The 20,022-nt window shown below is 41.6% G+C and overlaps 1 protein-coding gene across 2 annotated transcripts in view; it reads right to left on the bottom strand.

The window, feature by feature from the left end:
- The window catches only part of EVC (EvC ciliary complex subunit 1), a 719,388-nt gene that overhangs the window by 44,946 nt on the left and 654,420 nt on the right, over positions 1-20,022 (bottom strand). For both annotated transcript variants that reach the window (XM_085642437.1, XM_085642438.1), the window contains exon 18: positions 5,341-5,464. In XM_085642437.1, the coding sequence (XP_085498563.1) occupies positions 5,341-5,464 (124 nt within the window). The remainder of the gene's footprint in view (positions 1-5,340; positions 5,465-20,022) is intronic.

Raw genomic sequence — 20,022 nt, 5'->3', positions numbered from 1 at the left:
GGGGTGACTTATTTGTTTGGAAAAGGAAGTTTGGCCCTGGCAAAAGGTTTATTTTGCCAGGTCAAAATGGTAGTTTAAACTGCACATGCACGCTCTGCAATGGCAGGCCAAGGACATGTTTAGAGTGCTACTTGAGTGGATGGACCATGCAGTGCTGCAGGTGGATCCATACTTTGGACTTGTAAATTAGTCACTGGACAGGGGTGAATGAAAAAACTAGACATGGTGTAAAGGCATATATCACATGTAAAATACACTGTCTGCATTGTCTGAGTTTCCATACTGTTTCATACATCATGTCATGCTAGCATGGGACTGTAGAAAAAAGTAACCATAATGCCCAATTCTTCCCATATGTATGATACAATCAGTGCCTATGTACACGCTGGATATCAAGACACTGTACCAAATATTACAGTTTCCTTGTGTAGGAAATTACCTTAGACAAGGCGTACACCAGATATGTACTGTTGATATGTAATATATGTAACACTACAATGTATATGTTTAAATTGGGTTGTTTTATATGAATTTGTGTTTTAAATGCACAATGGGTGCTCTTTCTAGAGAATACTGTGGCGCTTCGTTATCAATTCCCTATGACAAGAGTCCAAGCCCCCTTGAAATTAATTTCCCCAGGACCCGGGATTTCAAACACCGACATGGGGATATAGACGAGCCGGCCGACGTCAGTGAGCTGTCAAATACTGACAGTTGCCTGCACTGCCTCACTTTGACGTTAGCAGAGTCAGAATGAGCACACAACTTCTCTCCAGAGGTAAGAGAGTTACCTTGGTAAGCACGCTTTGCTCTTTTTTTTCCATACGCAGACGGACTTAGTACTAAATAGAATCCTCTTTATGCCTGCAGTTGATGATCGCTATCGGCGGCATCTCTGAATAAGCAGATTTGGCACTGCACGACTCCAACCGGCTGGTGGAGCTTATGTGCCACGACAGATTCATCCACCACGCAGGTATGCCTCACAACGTTACGCATAGTTGATATGCAATTTGTTTGATTAATACCGTTGCACAAGTTTGTAATTTGTTTAATTCAAACCGTTGTGCACAGTTAAAATATAATTCCCTAAAACCACGCCGCTTTTTAGATAAATTCTACATTGTCTCCTTTGTAGACCACAACCTCATGGTGCAGGTCTCAGTCTATTAAATTTCACTGGATGGTGATTTCTTCTTCATTACATCGAGTTGGAGCCACATTATACCCTGATCTTACAGCAGGGTCTATGGTAAGGCCAATTTATGCTTCACCGCTGGAGTAGGTGTACACATGCCACGTTTGCTAGCTCTCCTACATTAAATGTGACATTTTATTAATTTGATCCCAAAATGTTGTCCCCCTTTCCATTAAAGTACCTGGATCTCTATTTAATAAATTATTAGGATCACAGGCATCGATTTTCGATAGTTTCGGAATTTGCGGTAAGCATAACACCTTCGCTACTGCGAAACACACGATAGTCCTTTGGATTATTGGGACACACCTGATTTCTTGTCTCTAATTAATCCCACAGGCTGTCCACAATCCCCCCCGACAGTCCTGAAGAAGACCCGCTTCTGACGCATATTAAGCTGCGCTATCCTCAAGGGTCGAAACGTCGACGTTATTGTCACACTAGTCCATACGGTCTCCTTCACCTGAACTTAAAATCATACTTGGGTCTTGTATTCATGTGTAAACTAATTGACAGAAAGAAATAAGTTCTTGAATCCACTACATTTGTGTCACTCATGTCTGTTATACCTGTAAAGCACTGTTGACCACACGTACCACTACATGTCACTTATCCTGCATTACAGTCACTACTGTATCGCCGTAATTCAATGTTTCTTTGACAGCCATATTTATTATTATTTTGTGTAAATAACAAATTAGTAAATAATTCTATCTTTGACAAATTTCTTTGCCATTGTGGCGCGTTTCCTTTTCTCTCCTTTTGTAAAAATCATTTGTGGACTACTCGGAAATAAAATTTCAAATTGTATTATATGTACAGATCAAAGCAATTGTAACTTCCCAACAGAACCACTTGTTTTCTATATCATAAATAGCCAGGTTCTGAGGGACACATGGTCACCCCATTATCGCTAATGGCAGGTCCACTTGTAGCATTTATTTTACAGGCCCTGGGTACATGTAGTGTCACTTTACTAGGGACTTACAAGAAAATTAAAAATATCAATTGGATATAACCCAATGTTATCATGTTTTCTGGAAAGAGTACAAGCACTTTAGCACTGGTTAGCAGTGGTAAAGTGTGCAGAGTCCTACGGCCAGAAAAACGTCAAATAACAGGAGGTCTGAAGGCAAAAAGTTAAGGGGAACCATGCCAAGAATGCAGATATAACAATGACAAATTGATTAACCATCAATGTGGTATAGTTGATCTTGTTCTCATGTAATTTGTGATCTATAGGAGAAGTAGGCCGTCAAATAAAAACAAGTTTAGGAGAGCACACATCACTATTAAAAAGATCAGAGCACCATTAGTAAAATATTGTATTTAACATAAGCAAAGAAAGGTACTGCAGATGGATTATCTTGGGAAAGATAGGAAGTCATGTTGGAGAAGAAAACTCAAAGAAAGTGTTAAAACCTAGGGATGTAAATTGGCTATTCACTTTATATATAGGTCTAAACTAAAGGATCCCAAGGGAAATGGCATATGGAATTGAAGTGGGTGGAAAAATTGGTAAACTGAAAAGAAATAACTTGCATCACAATACAGACATTTTTTAACCAATGCTCAGAATATAGATGCCTCACTATAGATGAACGCATAACGTATAGTGATATATGCCTTACAAAATAGAAATTTTTGTTCAAACTACTTGTTCAGTAATATAGATACCTCTCTCAAGTCCTGAATTAAATCATTCCGCTAATATTAGGCACAAGTATATTCAGATCATATATGCAATATCTAGTTGGTAAGGATATAAGGATGAATAGTAAACATATTGTTGAGTAAAGGTGCTATAACCTTATAATTTGATGGGTTTAGGTCTGGTAGTTTAAGAAGAGCACTTACTAGAAACATGCTCAGTAAAATTGATTATTTTGGTTAGCGATGCCTGTGTACAGATGCAAAATAGTGCATTCCAATATGGCTGTGGTAGAATTACTTAAGCGGGCAGAACATGAGCAGTATAGAAAAATGGATCAGAGAGAGTGTTGTCACATGCTATCAAAAATTGGCGGCAATTGACGGGCCAACCATTTTACCTGTTTTAATGATCCATGTGAGATATATGAGGATGCAACTAAAACCAAGCATAGTCAGTATAACAAATATTAAGATGTCAGCATGATCTAGCAATCTAGTGTAGATATATTATTTTGACTTAAGATTGATATGGTATCAGGGAGGTACTGAAGTTGATGTTTTTGTGGCCATTGTCAATAAAGGGTTCTTAATTCAAAATAACATGATGTAGGGCTCTGAGAAGTAGTTAAATTTAGTGAATTGAGGTTGTACTCGGTTAATATATATCAAGTGCACTACAGTAAGAGATAATAGCTTCAAAGGTGACCAAGTCACATGTTTTTAACTCCACATACAAAATGTATATGTAAGCATTAAAATCTTGGAAATTAAATACTCATTAAGTAATTTAGATAATGAAAAAGTACGACTCACAAGTTAGCAATGCCACACATTATGGTAGTCTGTTTACCCGTATGTAGACTGTAGGCTAGTAAAATGAGAAAAGTCTTAACAGAAATATTGTTTGAGTATTATTGGATTTGTAGGATAAATGCCACTTTCTTGGACACATTTAGATGAAGAGAACTCTGAAGAAGAATCATAATGGAACAGATATACTTAAAGTGTTCATAGCAGACAAGTAAGGGAATTTTTATATATACAGATAGGCAGTTTATATCAAGTAGCTAATGGATCATTTCATGTAGGTGAAAAGCACTTATATAGAAGTGCTTATAGGGAAAGGGTGTCATATTTTAAGACGCACAAAGTTAATATTGTGATGGGTATTTAAGTTCACTAGATCATTAAAATGAAACCATTTCAGAGCAAAAACTATCAAAGATGAAATAAATATTTATGGAGAGGTTAAAACTATAAATATATTCTGTTTTGATGCAGATGTCCACTGTACCCTGGCTCGTATTCTGCAATTTTAAAAGAAAATTGGTCCTGAAAGAGGCGCTCTCCATCACAACTTAAGCACCAAAACATGTGTCTATCTGACAGTGTGGATAGAGACAGTGGGAACTATATCTTGCCAGTAGACCTTACACGCGATTGTATGAGATCATAAACATCTTAAGGGAACCTGGACAAAAATATCTATGCATATTGTTTTACCAAATACAATGTGTGTAGTATGGAAGGTGATTGTGTGTATATATTTTAGGTAGGGGCGGAAACATATAGATAAAAAATGAATTAAATATGTTGCGATCAAGACTTTTTCAAGGAACAAAATCATATATTTGTATTGTAAATTTTTTCTATTTGTGCAAAAGCAATAAACAAAAGAGGGTTTCTGAAAATGAATTTGGAAATCTGTCCATATTTAATTAAACCAAAAAGGTGGAGGGGGTTATGTTTTGTATATTATGTTGTAATCCCCCGCCTGCAATCTCATCAATTAATGATCCAAATTCAATGTTTGTGTACAACAGAGGGTACATCATGAAGATGGAGGAAAGCTATCCGTTTCGGGAAGGATTAGGAGTGTTATTATTGAATTCTCTTGAGTCTCTGATATTGAAAGTCTGTTCTCATAGTTGACAATAGTGTAAAGGTCACATTTGAAAAAAGAATAAAGACCAGTTGAACCTGAACCTTTGGCTGTGAACCTGACATGAAGTTGGGAACCATGGCCTCAAGTTAAATGAGATGCCCCAGAATATTTGAGAACATTTGGTGCCCCAGAACAGAGCGTATAGAACATTTCCTGCAAGTTCTAGAGGTTCATCATTTTTGGATGACTGGGACAAGGTGTTTACCCGCTTAGCTTTTTGCCAGTAGGATTCACCTGGACCTACAAAGGTTGACAAACATCATAAACCTGTTTGGCAATGGTAATAGGGCCAAGGCAGTTTTGGAAATTACTTCTTTTCACATAGAGCCACTAAAATTGAGACTGACAAGGTTGATACAACCATGTGCACCCACAGTGATAACCATAAATATTTGGAAGCAGCATTATACAGTCAGGCAGTAAAACCACACACAGTTAACCTTTTTAAAATTAAAAAGGCTTGGTAGATTTCATGATAGTATAATATCCAATATGAATTGATGAGGCAGACCTTCTCTTAGTGAGTTGTGAGAAATAAATGTACCTTCAACTTATTCTGAAGCTGTGTGTCCATCTGAGACAGAACTTGTTTCTTTTGCTTTAGACACTTTAGCCGATTTTGTTGAACATCATTGTGATCCTTCAGCATATTTCCTTTCAGCAGCACCCTGGTTAAGAAAAGGCAGCAGTTTTTTAATGTTGTTACTATGTCTCACAAATATAAACTATAGCACATCTTTTGCTCAGTTTTTCTTAGTTTTAACACATTTTGTAACTAGAGATTAGGGATAGAGATGATCCTTGACATGTTAATCCAAGCTCATACCAAGCAATTAACCCACAGTTCAAGTGGACCAGAATATCCTAAGTATATCATAATAATGCTCAAATTGGAGATGGCAAACTTAGAATGTCAGAAACAGCACTGTTGATTATGAACAGTGCTACAAGGTCATACCAATGCCAGGTGTCTACATGTAAATTCTAATAACATAAAAAGCTAATAAGATTCAAGCTGCACATAACGTTCCACAGTCCTATATTTTATTGCAACGTTCAAATACCCAATAGTAGACAGAGAAGACATAGAAGACAAGGTGTAAGTGTGTCATAAAGGTCAGGTCTACAATAACTTAATGTCCATGACAAATGTGTGACTTTGTGCAGGAAAAACATATTCATAAAATATATGTTGCATGATAAGATTGTGATTAGACGTTTTAACACATTTGATGGATGCACCCCTCGGTCACCATGTGAAGTGAAACATGCAATGGAATGCAAAGGGGAATCCTAAAATAAGTTCAAATTTACATAAAAATGTTGTTGATGTGTAATACAAAATAATGAGGAACCAATGCAATGTGAAGGGGATTGAGCGTATGTAATTCTACAACAATACTAGTATATTAAAGGCCATACCAACAACCAAAGATTCACTTTGAAGTATCCATGCTAACAAAAAGTCAAACTTTTAACTTTATTAGCAACAGGTTAGGAAATGGATTCTTCGTATTAAAGTGCCTATGCACTATTTCATTGTAAGCATGCACACATATCTCTATACTGGCTATACTAGCAGGTTGCCAGAAATGACCTGAAATTTTACTACTTATTTTAGTTTTTAGACAACTCTAGATTCCCAAATAGTAATCATTCTGCTGTAAGAGCAGCCACTGGGTGTTTTATTGCTTCAATTACCTACATAATATCAGAGCCAAGGGGCAGTAAGTGACAAAGTGCTACCCCACAAATAAACAATTGGCTATGAGGACACATAAATGACCTATATGAGCAAGTAGTCCAGCAGAGACACTAGTCCAATAGGAGCTCTCAAAACATGCAGATTCTACAATAAAAAGAAAAGAGTAGCTCAAGACATAACATAAATTAGGCAGCATTTTAAAGAGGAGGGTATTATAGAGCTCAGAGAACATACAGATGTTGAGAGGTTCGATAATAGTATAATTTAAACTCTTAAGATGTATTATTTATAGTGTTTTATAAAGTACAAACATGACTACTGAGGTATCGGTGTGCTGTACAAAGAGAGAGTTGAATGAGGGGTAGGGTACAGTAAGGCATAAGTCTCTAAAGAAACATACATAGGAGTCAAGATGTGAGATACAGTATAAAATGGGGTACAAAATAGTAGGATACAATATCACATTATGAAATGCTGTTCATAGGAATCGAAACGCAGGATGCCGAGAACAGAACGGTACAAAATACAAACTTGTGAATGGACAGTTTCTAAGTAAATTATCGTTATGTCACATTTCTGCCTAGGAGATGCTCACAATACTTACATGTCAGGCGGCTACATACAATGCATAGATAATACTATTTTAAATGTTGGTATCTCGATTGAGAGGGATACTTTCAGGAGCCGTAGACAATTGCTACAAACAAGTATGGCGATTTGGAGTTTCATAGGAGACAACCAAATCTTTTCTGTTTGGAATTATTACCTCAACCTGGCTAAATTATTCTAACTCCAGGCACAGCAATTTTGACACTAGAGCCAGGTCAAGTTAATGGCAGCCAGGTTGGTAGCCATGATAATGGAAAGGTTTTGCTAAAATCAATACATGGCAATGTTAAGGTTGTCCATGTGAAGGAGGCGCACCCTCAAAGGATTATGCAATATAAGGACAATGTATTCAACACTGGCCAATGGCGGGAGCACCTAGTGATCTACATTTTAAATGATTTGCCTCCTTACAACAACCACAGATAAAGAAGAATTATTTTCCAATCATGCTCTTGGAAGTGAGTCTTGAAAAACAATCATGAAAAATATGGCATTCTGAAGTGTACATATTTAACAGACTAAGTGAGGTTTACCAAGGAAAGTTTAAATAACCACAATGTAATGTAGATAATGTTTCTTATTTGTTGTGAGGTGCAAAGAGACAGAATAGGTGGCAAGTCTAACTTTGTTTCAGCATGTAAGATCTGATGTACAAGTAGAAAAACGTAAACTCTGGGCGCAATATATTTATATTCATTAACAAAGTCAGGTTCTTTGTTTATCTGTAAATAAATCATTAAGAGACCTGGGTTTAATCCATTGTTCAATTTTCTCACTATGCCACCCCAGTTTGGACTCAGCTATATGCAAATCAGTCTTGACCCTGTTCCTCATGGGAACATTCCAGCCCAAACTGCCAAGCCAGGTTCTATCTAGACAAGTATCCTGGGATCGGTTTCAGGGCATCATCCCTCATCAGCCAGGCTAGCTTGAATCCAGTGGCACATTGAGCAAGGGACACATGTCTGGGCATACCCTAGGCCACTTAGGACAGACAAAGCAAACACAGCATGTGCAGATCATTCTGCAGTGGTAGTGCATGTGGTTCTTTCCATGAGATATGTCCCATATGAAAGTGGCAAAACCCAAAAGTCATACTTATCATTTGTCGTGATTCTAAAGAGTGTGTGCAGTATGAATGCACTTGAAACAGAGTACTGCAAACAAAGAATCAATAGGGATTCACAAATTAAAAGAAATGAAGAGATAAGACTTTCCCTTGTTGCTGCCAAGCCAACCTACACAGAACAATAAATACTGTCCAGAATATTTAAGTGTCTCTTTAAGAGGGTCCCAATATTGGATGAAAAATTCACAGGGGAAAAATACCCTATTTTCTATTTTCTTTATTTATTCTATTTTCTCTTTGTCCTTCCTTTGGGATCCTTTTTTACGACTCATATTATGTCTTTTGAAAATCCAATTAACAAAATAAAAAAATAAAAAAACTCCTGGCAATCTTAAGAGTCTTGATTGAAGATAAAGAGAATGAATGATAAAACTGGAAAGCACTAAAACTTCTCCCCAAGAAACAGAAAGGAAATAAAAGGCAGGCTAATATCCATATAAAAATATATCCAATAGATGTTTCAGATGAGAGAAGCAAAAACCTGGGACAACAATAGAAACGAGGGGATTAAGAACATGATGAAAGATGGAGACGATATCTGGTGTGATGCATCAGTCATGGACTTATTTCAGTGTATCATTTTAAAGAGTGAAAGGACATATATCCTTGATAGTAACCTAATTCAAACTGCAATAATCAAGGCAGGGCCAAAGCTCCTAATGCTTCTGAGGATGCATTTTTTGGATTCCTCAAGCAGACATAGATGTAGCAATTAACCCATTCTATAAATTCTCTTGTAAATAAGCCTTCAGTATCTCTTCCTTTTTCTCTGACAAGGAATAGATTTGCCCAAAAGGCTTCACAGTTCGTGTTTCAACTGGTATAGGACAGTCATAATCTCTATGAGGAGGAAGAAACCTGATCTTAGGCTTGGCCAAAAGCATGATACTGCAGTGACATTGAAAACAATATAGCCACAATTTGATTTAATTTGGAACCCTTTAGTTCATCACTTTAAAATCAATAGCTTCTTGAAGCATAACAATAACCCTTACGAAAGAGTAACATCATAGTTCAGGAAGACCTTTTCACATATGGATCGTACCTTTATAGCCAGGAAATTCAACACATTATGACATAGTTAGGACAGGCAATAATGTGAAAAGTTAACACTTTGTACCAGCTTCAAAAGAAGACCAGCAAAAATAGAGGTTTCTTCAACGATCAAGAAGTTAATAGCAAACCATAAACAGTTCAAATTACCTCAGATGCCTACTTGGCTTTGTTGGGAACATTATTCCTTGTGGCCGAATACTGATTGATTAACATAGCACAGTCACCAATATTCAACAAGGCAGAAATATAAAAAAAATTCCTTCCTCATTCTTGATTGCAATTGGTAATAGTAATAAGTGATTGCCTGTAGTAGGTACAGATGATCCAATACAAGGGAGCCAACATATTTCCAACTTCTTTTCTGGAGACAACTGAGCTGCTCCAGTCTTTCAATGTCAGTCCCAATTCGGGTGGTCAAGGAAGAGCTACTGGTGCCTCAACTGTGGGGGTTGAGATCTTTTGCCTCTGATGTCCCAGAGACCATCTTGGCCAAATACAAATTCTTCACCACTTCACTCTCAGTGGTAGTGATGGTGATCAGTCACAGGCTTCCCATGGTGGGATTGCGGCAGTGCTCCAGCTAAGCAATTCCCCTAGAATTAGGGCAAGCGCATGATTATGGTTCAAATACAGATCATCCCTCTTAAGAAATGGGTACTCTCTCTGACAGCTAAGTGTTTTTTTCTCCATACAGTTCAGTTGATCATTTCTTATCACCCATGGTGAAACACTCCTTGGCCGCAGCTGCCCGGCTTTGTCTCTGTGCGTCCAATGCTTCCCACTTTTAGAAAGTGGCTTACTTACTGATAGCTGTCTGGTGTTTCCTCAATGGCTGGCATCAGGCTGACGTAGCGTAAGCAGGCATGTCTCTGTTGGTTACTGATGGTGGTTTAGCAGGCGCGGGGTGGGGGGAGATATCCATGAAAGGCTTGAGCTTGGCACAGACAGGTGATTGCTGCTCAGGCAGGTTCTCTGGGATTGGTGCAGCCATGCACAGGCTGACTTCCTTCCTACAGTGTGGCGATACACCAGCTGATATCCTACTGGCACTGCGGTAATGCACAGGCATCCCTCCTTCTGGATTATACAGCCATGCACAGGACAGAATTCTTCTGGGCAACATGGCCACATGCACGAGAGCTTCTTCCGGACAATACAGCTATGCACAGATAGATTTTCTTCAGGGCAATATGGCCACATGCACAAGAGCTTCTTCCGGACAATACAGCTATGCACAGATAGATTTTCTTCAGGGCAATATGGCTACAGACATGATGATCCAAACTCAGACCAGAACCCAAAAGAGGCTTTGGTGAGGTCAGAAAGAGTTGCAGTTCCAGCCTAGACTGCTTCCAGAGAGACTGCAGACACCAAGTATACAAAACACTCTCTGCAGTCCTCCTCTTTAGAAGTCCCACCAGCACCATTGAAAGGCTGCACCTCTCTCCTCCTCAACAGGCACTTCTCCTGCAGGGCTGGCAGGCTTCTTCACTTTGTCAACAGGCAGGTTGGCTTTCAGGTGCTTCAGGACAGGTATCTGCCTCCTCCAACAAGGGGTCAAAATCACATAATCTCCTCTGAGAAGCTGGCTGTCATAGCAGTCTTCTGAGTACTCTGTGCATTACTCCGATCCTTAGTCATAGAGAACTGGAACAACACATTGTGTAGAAGGGTCCCACTTTTTTACATAAAAAGAAGACAGAAAATGTGTCTCTAATATCCACACCTCCAGAACTCGTTTGGGGTGGTGCTTATTTCAAGTACCCTTTCCATACTGCTCTCCAGACACAGCCTTTGTGAAAAGTGATGTTTTTCACATCATGTCTGTTGCCAACCTTGAGCACACACAACAGAGGCGCAAGGAGATGTGAGGTTTCTACACATGGATAAATGAAAGTGTAATCAGGGAAAGACAAAAGGCTAAGCTCACCTAAAGGGTCAGCTTCACCTTGCACAAAAAGATCTGCAAACCCATCCTTCGCCCCTACCATATACCAAATTGAAAGTCAGGAGGACTAATCAGCAGCTCCTTACACAGCCTCTTGAAGCTTAATTGCATCTCTAAAGGAACCCTGTCTCCTCAATTGAGTAGCTAGTTCTTCCTCCAGCTTCAGGAATGTCAGCAATACACTTCCACTTCTGGGAAGATAATCAGTTCAATCTTGTGCAAATGACCACGTTAGGATTATCTTAAATGGATCCCACAGGTCTCCTTTACTCTACTTCACTCACACACCAGGCATATACCACACAGGCCACATACACAAGTGTGCACAGCATACACTTGGGATGTTAGCACTAAGATTTGGTAAGTGTACAGAAATGATGCTTTACATGAGTGGGTCATCAGGCTTCTATTCCAGCAGCACATATAGAAAGGTCTGGTCACAACTATGGATTCACAAAACATGGTATGCTGCCACTAACTCTCTACAAGCTAAGCCCACAACAGGGACAGTAGTCTACTGTCTATCAATGAGGGTGTGCTTGCTGCCCCCCCTCAAGTCACAGGACAGGTTCAGGAACTAAGTCATGTCAAGGGAAAGGTCTAGGCCTCTGTGCACATGCTAGATCAGCAAGACACCAGAGTTAAAATCAAAAACCAGGATATCAGAAACAAGTAGTTGGCCACTGAGAGCAAGGGATCACGACTGTACACCAGTGTGAAGCACTGGCTTACCCCGGGATGCTGGAAAAGAAAATGAGTGGATAATGTTTGCTTTCTGCTTTTGCTACCAGGGGTTGATATTGCAGCACCGCTGCAAAACCGGCTGCCCTTCCAGCCTCTGAAAGAATCGCCCAATGTCAGGTATAGCCTGTCAGGCCATGACTCTAATGATTGGTAAACCATTCTATAGAAAAGATTTCTCACTTGAATCTTATATGTTTGCTCCTGCGTTATTCGGTGCCAAGGGCAGCGGCAACATTATACGTTTTGTGTGGTTTCCCAATGGAGCCAACAATGAACACATGGGGCTCTAATCTAATCATAAACCCCGCGTGTCACATGACCATGTGCAGCCAAGCGTAATATTAATTTACCATTAAAGGACACTAAGTGATAGACGGTCCATAGGATAACATGGGCTGGCACTGGGGCAAACCTTAGGTGGCAGCTCCATCATGGTACTGATTAAATATGTCATATGTGGTATCAAACAATGTGCCTTCTCATTCATGTCAAGGGTGATGTGGTATGCACCCAGGAGGCTACTTTAAAGGTTGCCCATCAGGTTTCCCTAGCTTCTCTGTGCTCTGGGTGCCAAGCCTGCGCTTCTCATGCTTGCAACCGGTTTCCCTAGCTTCTCCGTGCTCTGGGTGCCAAGCCTGCTCTTCTCGTGCTTGCTACCATCAAGACAGGATTCTGACCTCCAGCCAGACCGTGTGATCACTCCCAGGAGTCAGGAACAAAGGCCTGGGCAGGAAGGAGGTCACACGTCCTCCCTCCCAGGCAAGCTAGCAAAGTGACACATCAAGGCGGTGAGCTTCAAATGCTGCACCGCCTCTGATATGCATCATCGCTGACTTCCAGAGGAGGAAACAGCCCTTCACCTGCCCCAGACACATTTACACCTGGGCAGGAGGGTAATTAGATTGTCAAGGAGGAGTACACCCCAGAAGGCTAGCCAAACCTCCAGGGAGGGCAGCCCGGTCTGTACACTGGAAGAAGAGTTCTGCCATTTTTAGAAATGGCAAAATAGAAGGTTCTGGGTAGAAAAGATGACCCATGAGGTGTGGCCATCTCAGGGGCGGCTAGCTGTAGGAACTACCAGCCCATTGGCTACATCCTCCCACACCCCTAACTCCACTAAATCTAGGATTTAATGGACACTTCTGACACCAGAATCTCAGTTCTGAATCAAACTGCATCAAAGAGGACAGAAGAAGAGACCCCTGTCCACGACAACATGACTTGCACAAAGCAAAAGCAGGATACCCTGCACCTGTGGCAATGCTCATGGAGCTGCCTGATCGAGACTCGTTCTAGGCCATCTCTCATTCTCCCAGACCGAGGGGCTCCTGTGGAAGCCTAAAGCACCCTCTGACTCCCATGGACTAGTGGCACTAGTCCCCTGCAAACTGCAGGTAAAACAATGCTTGGAATACAAAGAATCGGTGGTCATCGGGACCTCCAAGGAATCGCCCAAATCCAGATGGTCTAGTGCATTGTGGTAAATGTAGTACGGGTACTTGTAAACGATCACGCCACACATGGAGCTTGGTATTACATGTCTTTCTTCCTCAACATTAACTGAACATTCTACATCATAAATTCTACTACCCACGCATTTGCGCCACTGATCTATGGGGTTGGGCAGGAACCAAGAGGGTCCTGTCATCTCTAACTCACAAGCCACCACATCTCCCGCTCACATAAAAAGTATCAATAATAGATCTATTACATACTACTATATAACAGCTTCAATAAGTTGTTTTGGTGCTCAAATCAATCGTCCAGATCTGGTAATGTGAGGCTGCGGAGTTACCAGAGAAATGTCCATGACTGGCTTTGGTAACAGACCGATGCAGTCATTGAGCTCTCTGGATTCTCAGGTGGACAAATCTCACACCTGACTTCTGGAGTTGTCAAAGATTAAGACAGGTGCTTGAAATGGACTTTCCACGACAGTGAGGAGTCACCCTGTGCCCTTTATTGGTTACAACCCTCAACGGGTCAGTATCAAAAGAAGCATCAGACTTGCATTTCCATTTCTGCCTGGCGATGGCTTGGTCTCCTCTGCTGAACACAGTGCTTCAAGCACAGTGACGTATGCTCACATTCGTTTTCATTTTGCATTTGTGAGACGAAACAGTGGTTCAAAGTTTATCAAGGTCAATAGATCTCTCCGTGGTCAATTGTGGCACTTTGGTTCCCGTGGCTCTCCCAAACATTGAGGTGGCAGGGCTCTTCCCCATGGTAGAATGGGGAGTTGACATGTATGCTCAAAGCGTAGACTGACAAACTGATACGAGTTCAATCTTTTCTAGTGCAGTGCACTGAACAGTCATCTTGAGGGTACTCATAAATCTCTCGACCACACCATTCCGCTGTGGCCTGAGAGGAGTGCTTTTCTGATGCTTGATATTTAAATGAGTGCCAAAGTCTTTAAATTCCTGAATATTGAAAGACGGGCCATTGTCAGATATCAAAATCAATGGAATACCCCAAGTTGCAAAATACTTTCTAATCTCTCTGTTACTCGGTCATGAGTAGTTGATGACAGTGGTGCTGGATCTGGAAAAAGCTTTCGATTCTTTGGAATGGCCCTACCTTGCAGCCGTATTGAGCAAATATGAGTTGGGAGACGGGTATTTGCAAATGGTACAGCTACTATAACAGTCCCCTGTGGTGCGGGTCCGCACGGTTAAGCTAATCTCTGATACAATATGTGTGAGACGAGGAACCAATCAAGGATGCCCGCTATCCCCATTGCTCTTCTCTCTCGCCATGGAACCATTAGCAGTCCTACTCCGGGAAAGTGGCACAGACTGGGGTATCCCCCTGGGAGATGGGTTACACGCGGTTTCCCTATATGCGGATGATCTGCTTTTATACATGAAAGATCTGCATAATATTCCCCCAGCCATATCTGAATTATTTCGAACCTATGAAACAATGTCGGGGCTCAGGGTGAACTGGTCTAAATCGGGTGTCTATTCTTTTACTAATAATGTGGCAGAAGTAGACATAATTATCAATGGGACTGCCCTCGCCTGGTACCCTACCACATTCAGATACCTAGGCATTTACATATACAGGTCCCCAATGGATATATTAGATGGTAACCTGGTGCAAGCCATTTCTTCTATTAAGGCACAGATACAGTTCTGGAAGACCCTCCCATTAAACGTAATGAGTCGCATCACATTAGTCAAAATGATAATATTACCGAGATTGCTATACTATTTTGCAAATCTTCCAGTATATGTTCCAGTTCAACTATTTCGAGAACTGGATGGCCTGATCCGAGGCTTGATTTGGAATAAAGGTAGGGCCAGAATAGCATTACAGAAATTACATGCGCCACTAGAACAAGGTGGATTGGCAGTTCCGAACATGGATCTCTATTACCTAGCAGCCCAGTTACAATGGGTTACTAAATGGATGAGTGGCAAAAACATAGCGGACACAGCAACCGTGTCGCCTCCCAGGACACATCCCCAATTGTATAGACTGTTTCATCCACTTGCAAAGCTCCCCCGCCCACCTCAAATACATATTGAGCTAGCTCATAGAAGTCACCGGAGGAGCTTGCAACTCACCAGAGATACAGTCCCGTACGCCCCGACATTGCCACTCACCGGTACACCCAGAGGCAGAGACGCTGTGACAGAAATAGAGCTGGCGTCCTGGCGTCCTGGCGTCCTGGCGTGAGGCAGGCGTGAAAACGCTGGGCGACCTGTACGTTGAGGGCACACTTTCTTCCTTTGAAACCTTGGTAGCAGATAGTGGCATACATGCTGGCCAATTTCTTCTACACACTGCTATAATGCGGGCATTGATGCAAACATGGGGTGAGTTGACAAGTGAACCGCCAACACATTGGCTGGTACAGTATTTGCATGTCATGGGGGAGGGATCGCCTGTGATCCACTGGTTGGTACAAGCTTTACTCATACACGTTCTAAAACCATTAGTGAATCTTCGTGCGCACTGGGCTGAGGATAGAGGCCGACTCTGGTCTGAAGAATGGGGATGCATATTAACCAGCACTACATACATACCGCGTAACTTCAGGTTTAAACTTCTACAAATGTATAGATTGCATAGAGCGTACCTCTCACTCAATAAAATAAACAAATATTTCAATATAAATACCTCTAGATGCCCGCGCTGTCGGCTCAATGGAGCGGATTTCCTACATATGTTGTGGTCCTGTCCCTCGCTCCAGACATACTGGCACACAGTTGCAGAGACACTCGCGAGGTGCACCCGCGCTCAGATACCCAACACGTGGGAGGTCTGTATCCTGGGGATTTACGCTTGCACTAAAAATAATAGGGTGAGCTCTAGATGCCGCGACCTGGGCCTCATAACTGCGAAACGGCTGATTACCAAACGATGGAAACATGAAGCTTCTCCTGCGCCGGCTAGTTGGCTGAAATCCCTGGAGGTATGGGCGCAGGCAGAAAGCACCGTCCTCCGCAGGGAAGAAACGGCAGGGCTGCGCAAGTATCCAATAGCGCTATCCTGGGATGATATCCTCAAAACACTAACACATCCTAATGCTGCAATGCACTCACCTCCTCCACAGCAGGCAGGAGACAATGCTGGAGAAGACACCCAGTAAATATACCACGCCGTAGGTGTTGTTGACACATGGAGTATCTGCCGAGATGAGACTTGAACTTGCGTGTCTGAGGCACGTTCCATGTAAGCACACTTATACGTCACCCTGACATTCATTTAGCCATAAACAAAACATGAAGCGCGACTCACACTGCCCACCAATGCCTCTACTTAGCTACAACATAAATCAGATGTCACTTTTCGCAATGTTTTTATTAATGGCATTTACTTTACTTAGATTTTTTTTTTCTTCGTTTTCTTTTAGTTGTTGTTTACATATTAACATAATAATATATTTCACCTCCAAAGATATACATGTATATTGCTTAGGCACCATTATTTGCAATGCTCTGGCCTGTGATATATATGTGGAAAGTAATGGTAAGCACTTGGGTGAATTTGAAGACTTTGAACAGCTGGCAGGAAAATGCACTAATGGCAAGCAAACGCTGTTATGTTAATAGAGATGACGATATGCACATGTGAAGGGAAACTGCAACATTCTATGCATACAAGAAAGTACGAATGTTATAATTGTACATACTATAGTGTTTACATGATGGAAAAGTCTGATTCCACATACGCAAGTTCATAACTGTATGTCTTTTGCTCTATGTAACCCATGTACACCAGTATGTTTAAGTGCAACGGAAAAAAAAGAAAATTAATAAAAGATATTTAAAAAAAAAATGAGTAGTTGATGACAGATCTTCCACGAGAGGAAAATGGGAATATTTGCCAACAATTACTAGTAGATGATGTCCGCTGTCAAGGGGTCCAAAGAAATCAATTACAATCTTCTCCCATGCATGCTTTGGGAGATCAGACATGTTTAGTGGATGTAGGGTTCTCTTGAAGACAAACAGTTGCACAAATGTCATGCTTTTAACTCTTTTTCATCTTGTCATCAAGACGGGGGATCCACACTCGGTCCCCTAAAGCTTGTTTCATAGCAACAACTCCACATTGCCCCTTATGAGCCAGTTCAGTAACTTGATGTCTCAGACTCTCGGGTATGACAATTCTCAACCCTTGTAAGAGGAAACCTTCTGGAGTAACAAAGTTCTTCTTGCACATTTTTGAATTTCGGGTATTCAAGATCATCATGAAGAGGTCGAGTATGTTTTCGCCACGACTGGTGTGTAATAAGGACTTTGAGTATTAACAAATCTCTATCAGTAATCGTGGGAGCAATGATTTGTCCTACCGATATGGCAGCAGGGGTACTTCATTTCACAATGAAGTTAATATTGGCATCAGCCGCTTTAGAGGTAGTGCCATGACACTGTATTGGCACACATAAGAAGTAGTCAGCAGGGTTTTGATCTGTTCATAGATGTGTGCTTCACGAGAAAATATGACGATTGTGAGAGAGCCTGATATCAACCGCACTACTCAGACTGAGATTCGCATGGAGTCTCATGCATTCTTAACTAATATATTTAACAGACTTCTACTCTGGCCTTGCACACACTTTGACTTGTGTTTTGATTCCGTTGCTGATTGCTTAGCTGACAGCGGACTGATGAGGTTTGATATTTATGTGCATCCAACTGCACTGCCTTGAAAAACACTTGGAATATGTTGGGGAAGCTGCACCAGGCAAAGGTGGCACAGCTTTTCAGAAGTAATCCCCTGAATATCATGGGACATGTTAGACCTGGCATCATTGGTGTGGGTGTCCCCTGTATTTTTTGCCTTTGCCTCCTGTGTTTTTGCTCTGTGTTGGACTTTGTTTCCCTGGTCTAGATGCTTTGGGCATTTTCCCACTGCTGCCTAGTGCCAAAGTGCAAGTGCTCCCTTTGTAAATTATTGTTATGGATTGGTGATTCCATGATGGCATATTTGATTTACTAGTGAGTCCCTAGTATAGTGCACTGTGTGTGCCCAGGGCCTGGAAATCAAATGCTGTTAGTGGGCTGCAGCACTGCTTGTGCCACCCACCTAAGCAGTCTGTAAATGTAACTCAGGCCTGCCATTGCAAAGCCTATGTGCAGTCTGGTACTGCCATGTCAACCTGACAAGTGTACCCACTTGCCAGGCCCTAACCTTCCCTTTTCTTACATGTTAGTCACCCCTTAAGGTCGGCCCAAGATACCCCTGTGGACAGGGTGCAGTGTATGTGAAAGGTAGGACATGCCCAGGTGTGTGTGGCATGTCCTGATAGTGAAATACTGCCAATTTCGTTTTTCACTATTGCAAGGCTACCTGTTCCCATAGGATAGAATGGGGAGTTTGCTTATACCATGCATCCTTGATATTGTAATGGGACGGGTTTTATAGCTCCTTTTTCCAGAAGAGATTGGACCCTTTGTTTGAGTAGGTGTACATGTTCTGGAGATAGTTTGTGTTTTCGTGGTGGGATGTTTGGAGTGTTGTTGGTAGGCTCCAGTAAATAACCAGATTGGATAACTTGTAAAAACCAATTTGAGATGTGATGGTATTTCAGACTGGGAGAAATTGAGTGAGACATCCCCCGACAGGTGTTTAATGATTGGGGGGCAGGAGGAAAGTAACTGTTTATTTGTGGCTGGGGAGGTACCTCTCCCTCTGCCATTGTTTCCCCGAAATCCACCTCGAAAAAAACGTCTGGTAGAGAGGGATTGACTATTGCCTCTATATGAGGTAGAGGACCTGTCAGTAGGCATGGACTTTGAACCTCCCCTGTAAAAGGAGCGTCGAAAGTAACCACGGTTTGATGGCATCTGCAGTGCTCCCATTAATTTGGCTACCTCAGTGTCTTGCTTCATTTTTTCAGATGAAGTGTCAACTGTAGGGCCAAATATATGTTCCTTGTTCAATGGCAAATTTAAAATGGAAGCTTGAACCTACCTTTTAAGTCCTGATACCTTTAGCCATGCGTGACGTCTAAGTAGGATGCTGGTGTTAATAGCGCATGAAGCAATGTCTGCTGCGTCTAGAGCACACCTGCTTGAAGTGTTGGAAGGAATATGCTACTTACCAGTATGCATCTGTTCTTGGCATGTAGAGCTGCAGAGTCACACACTGAGGATAAGATCGCCATCTGGTGTTGGGCTCGGATGATTGCAGGTTGTTGTTGTCTTCGGAGAAGTCTTTGGTCACGAGGTTGGTGACTCCTCCCCTGGACAACAGTGCGCATGGGCATCCACTCCATCGGCAGATTGTTTTTCGCCATGATGGGAAAAGATGGGAGTATATAGAAAAGAAAGAAAGGATGTCCATGTGTAATGTCTAAGTAAGACGGATGCTGGAACAGATACAGGTCCCGGGGAGGCGGGCGGGCGTGTGTGACTCTGCAGCTCTACATGCCAAGAACAGATGCATACTGGTAAGTAGCATATTCCGTTCGAGGCATATGAGCTGCAGATCACACACTGAGGATAGATTATACAGCAGTGCTCCCCTTAGCGGTGGTCGCCTGTATCCGTTGCAGCAGTTTGAAATAAAGTTTTTA

Source organism: Triturus cristatus, chromosome 2_2, assembly GCF_964204655.1.
Source record: "Triturus cristatus chromosome 2_2, aTriCri1.1, whole genome shotgun sequence".
Lineage (NCBI taxonomy): Eukaryota > Metazoa > Chordata > Amphibia > Caudata > Salamandridae > Triturus > Triturus cristatus.
The sequence above is the reverse complement of the archived record's forward strand: the minus strand, read 5'-3'. Positions and strand labels throughout refer to the sequence as shown.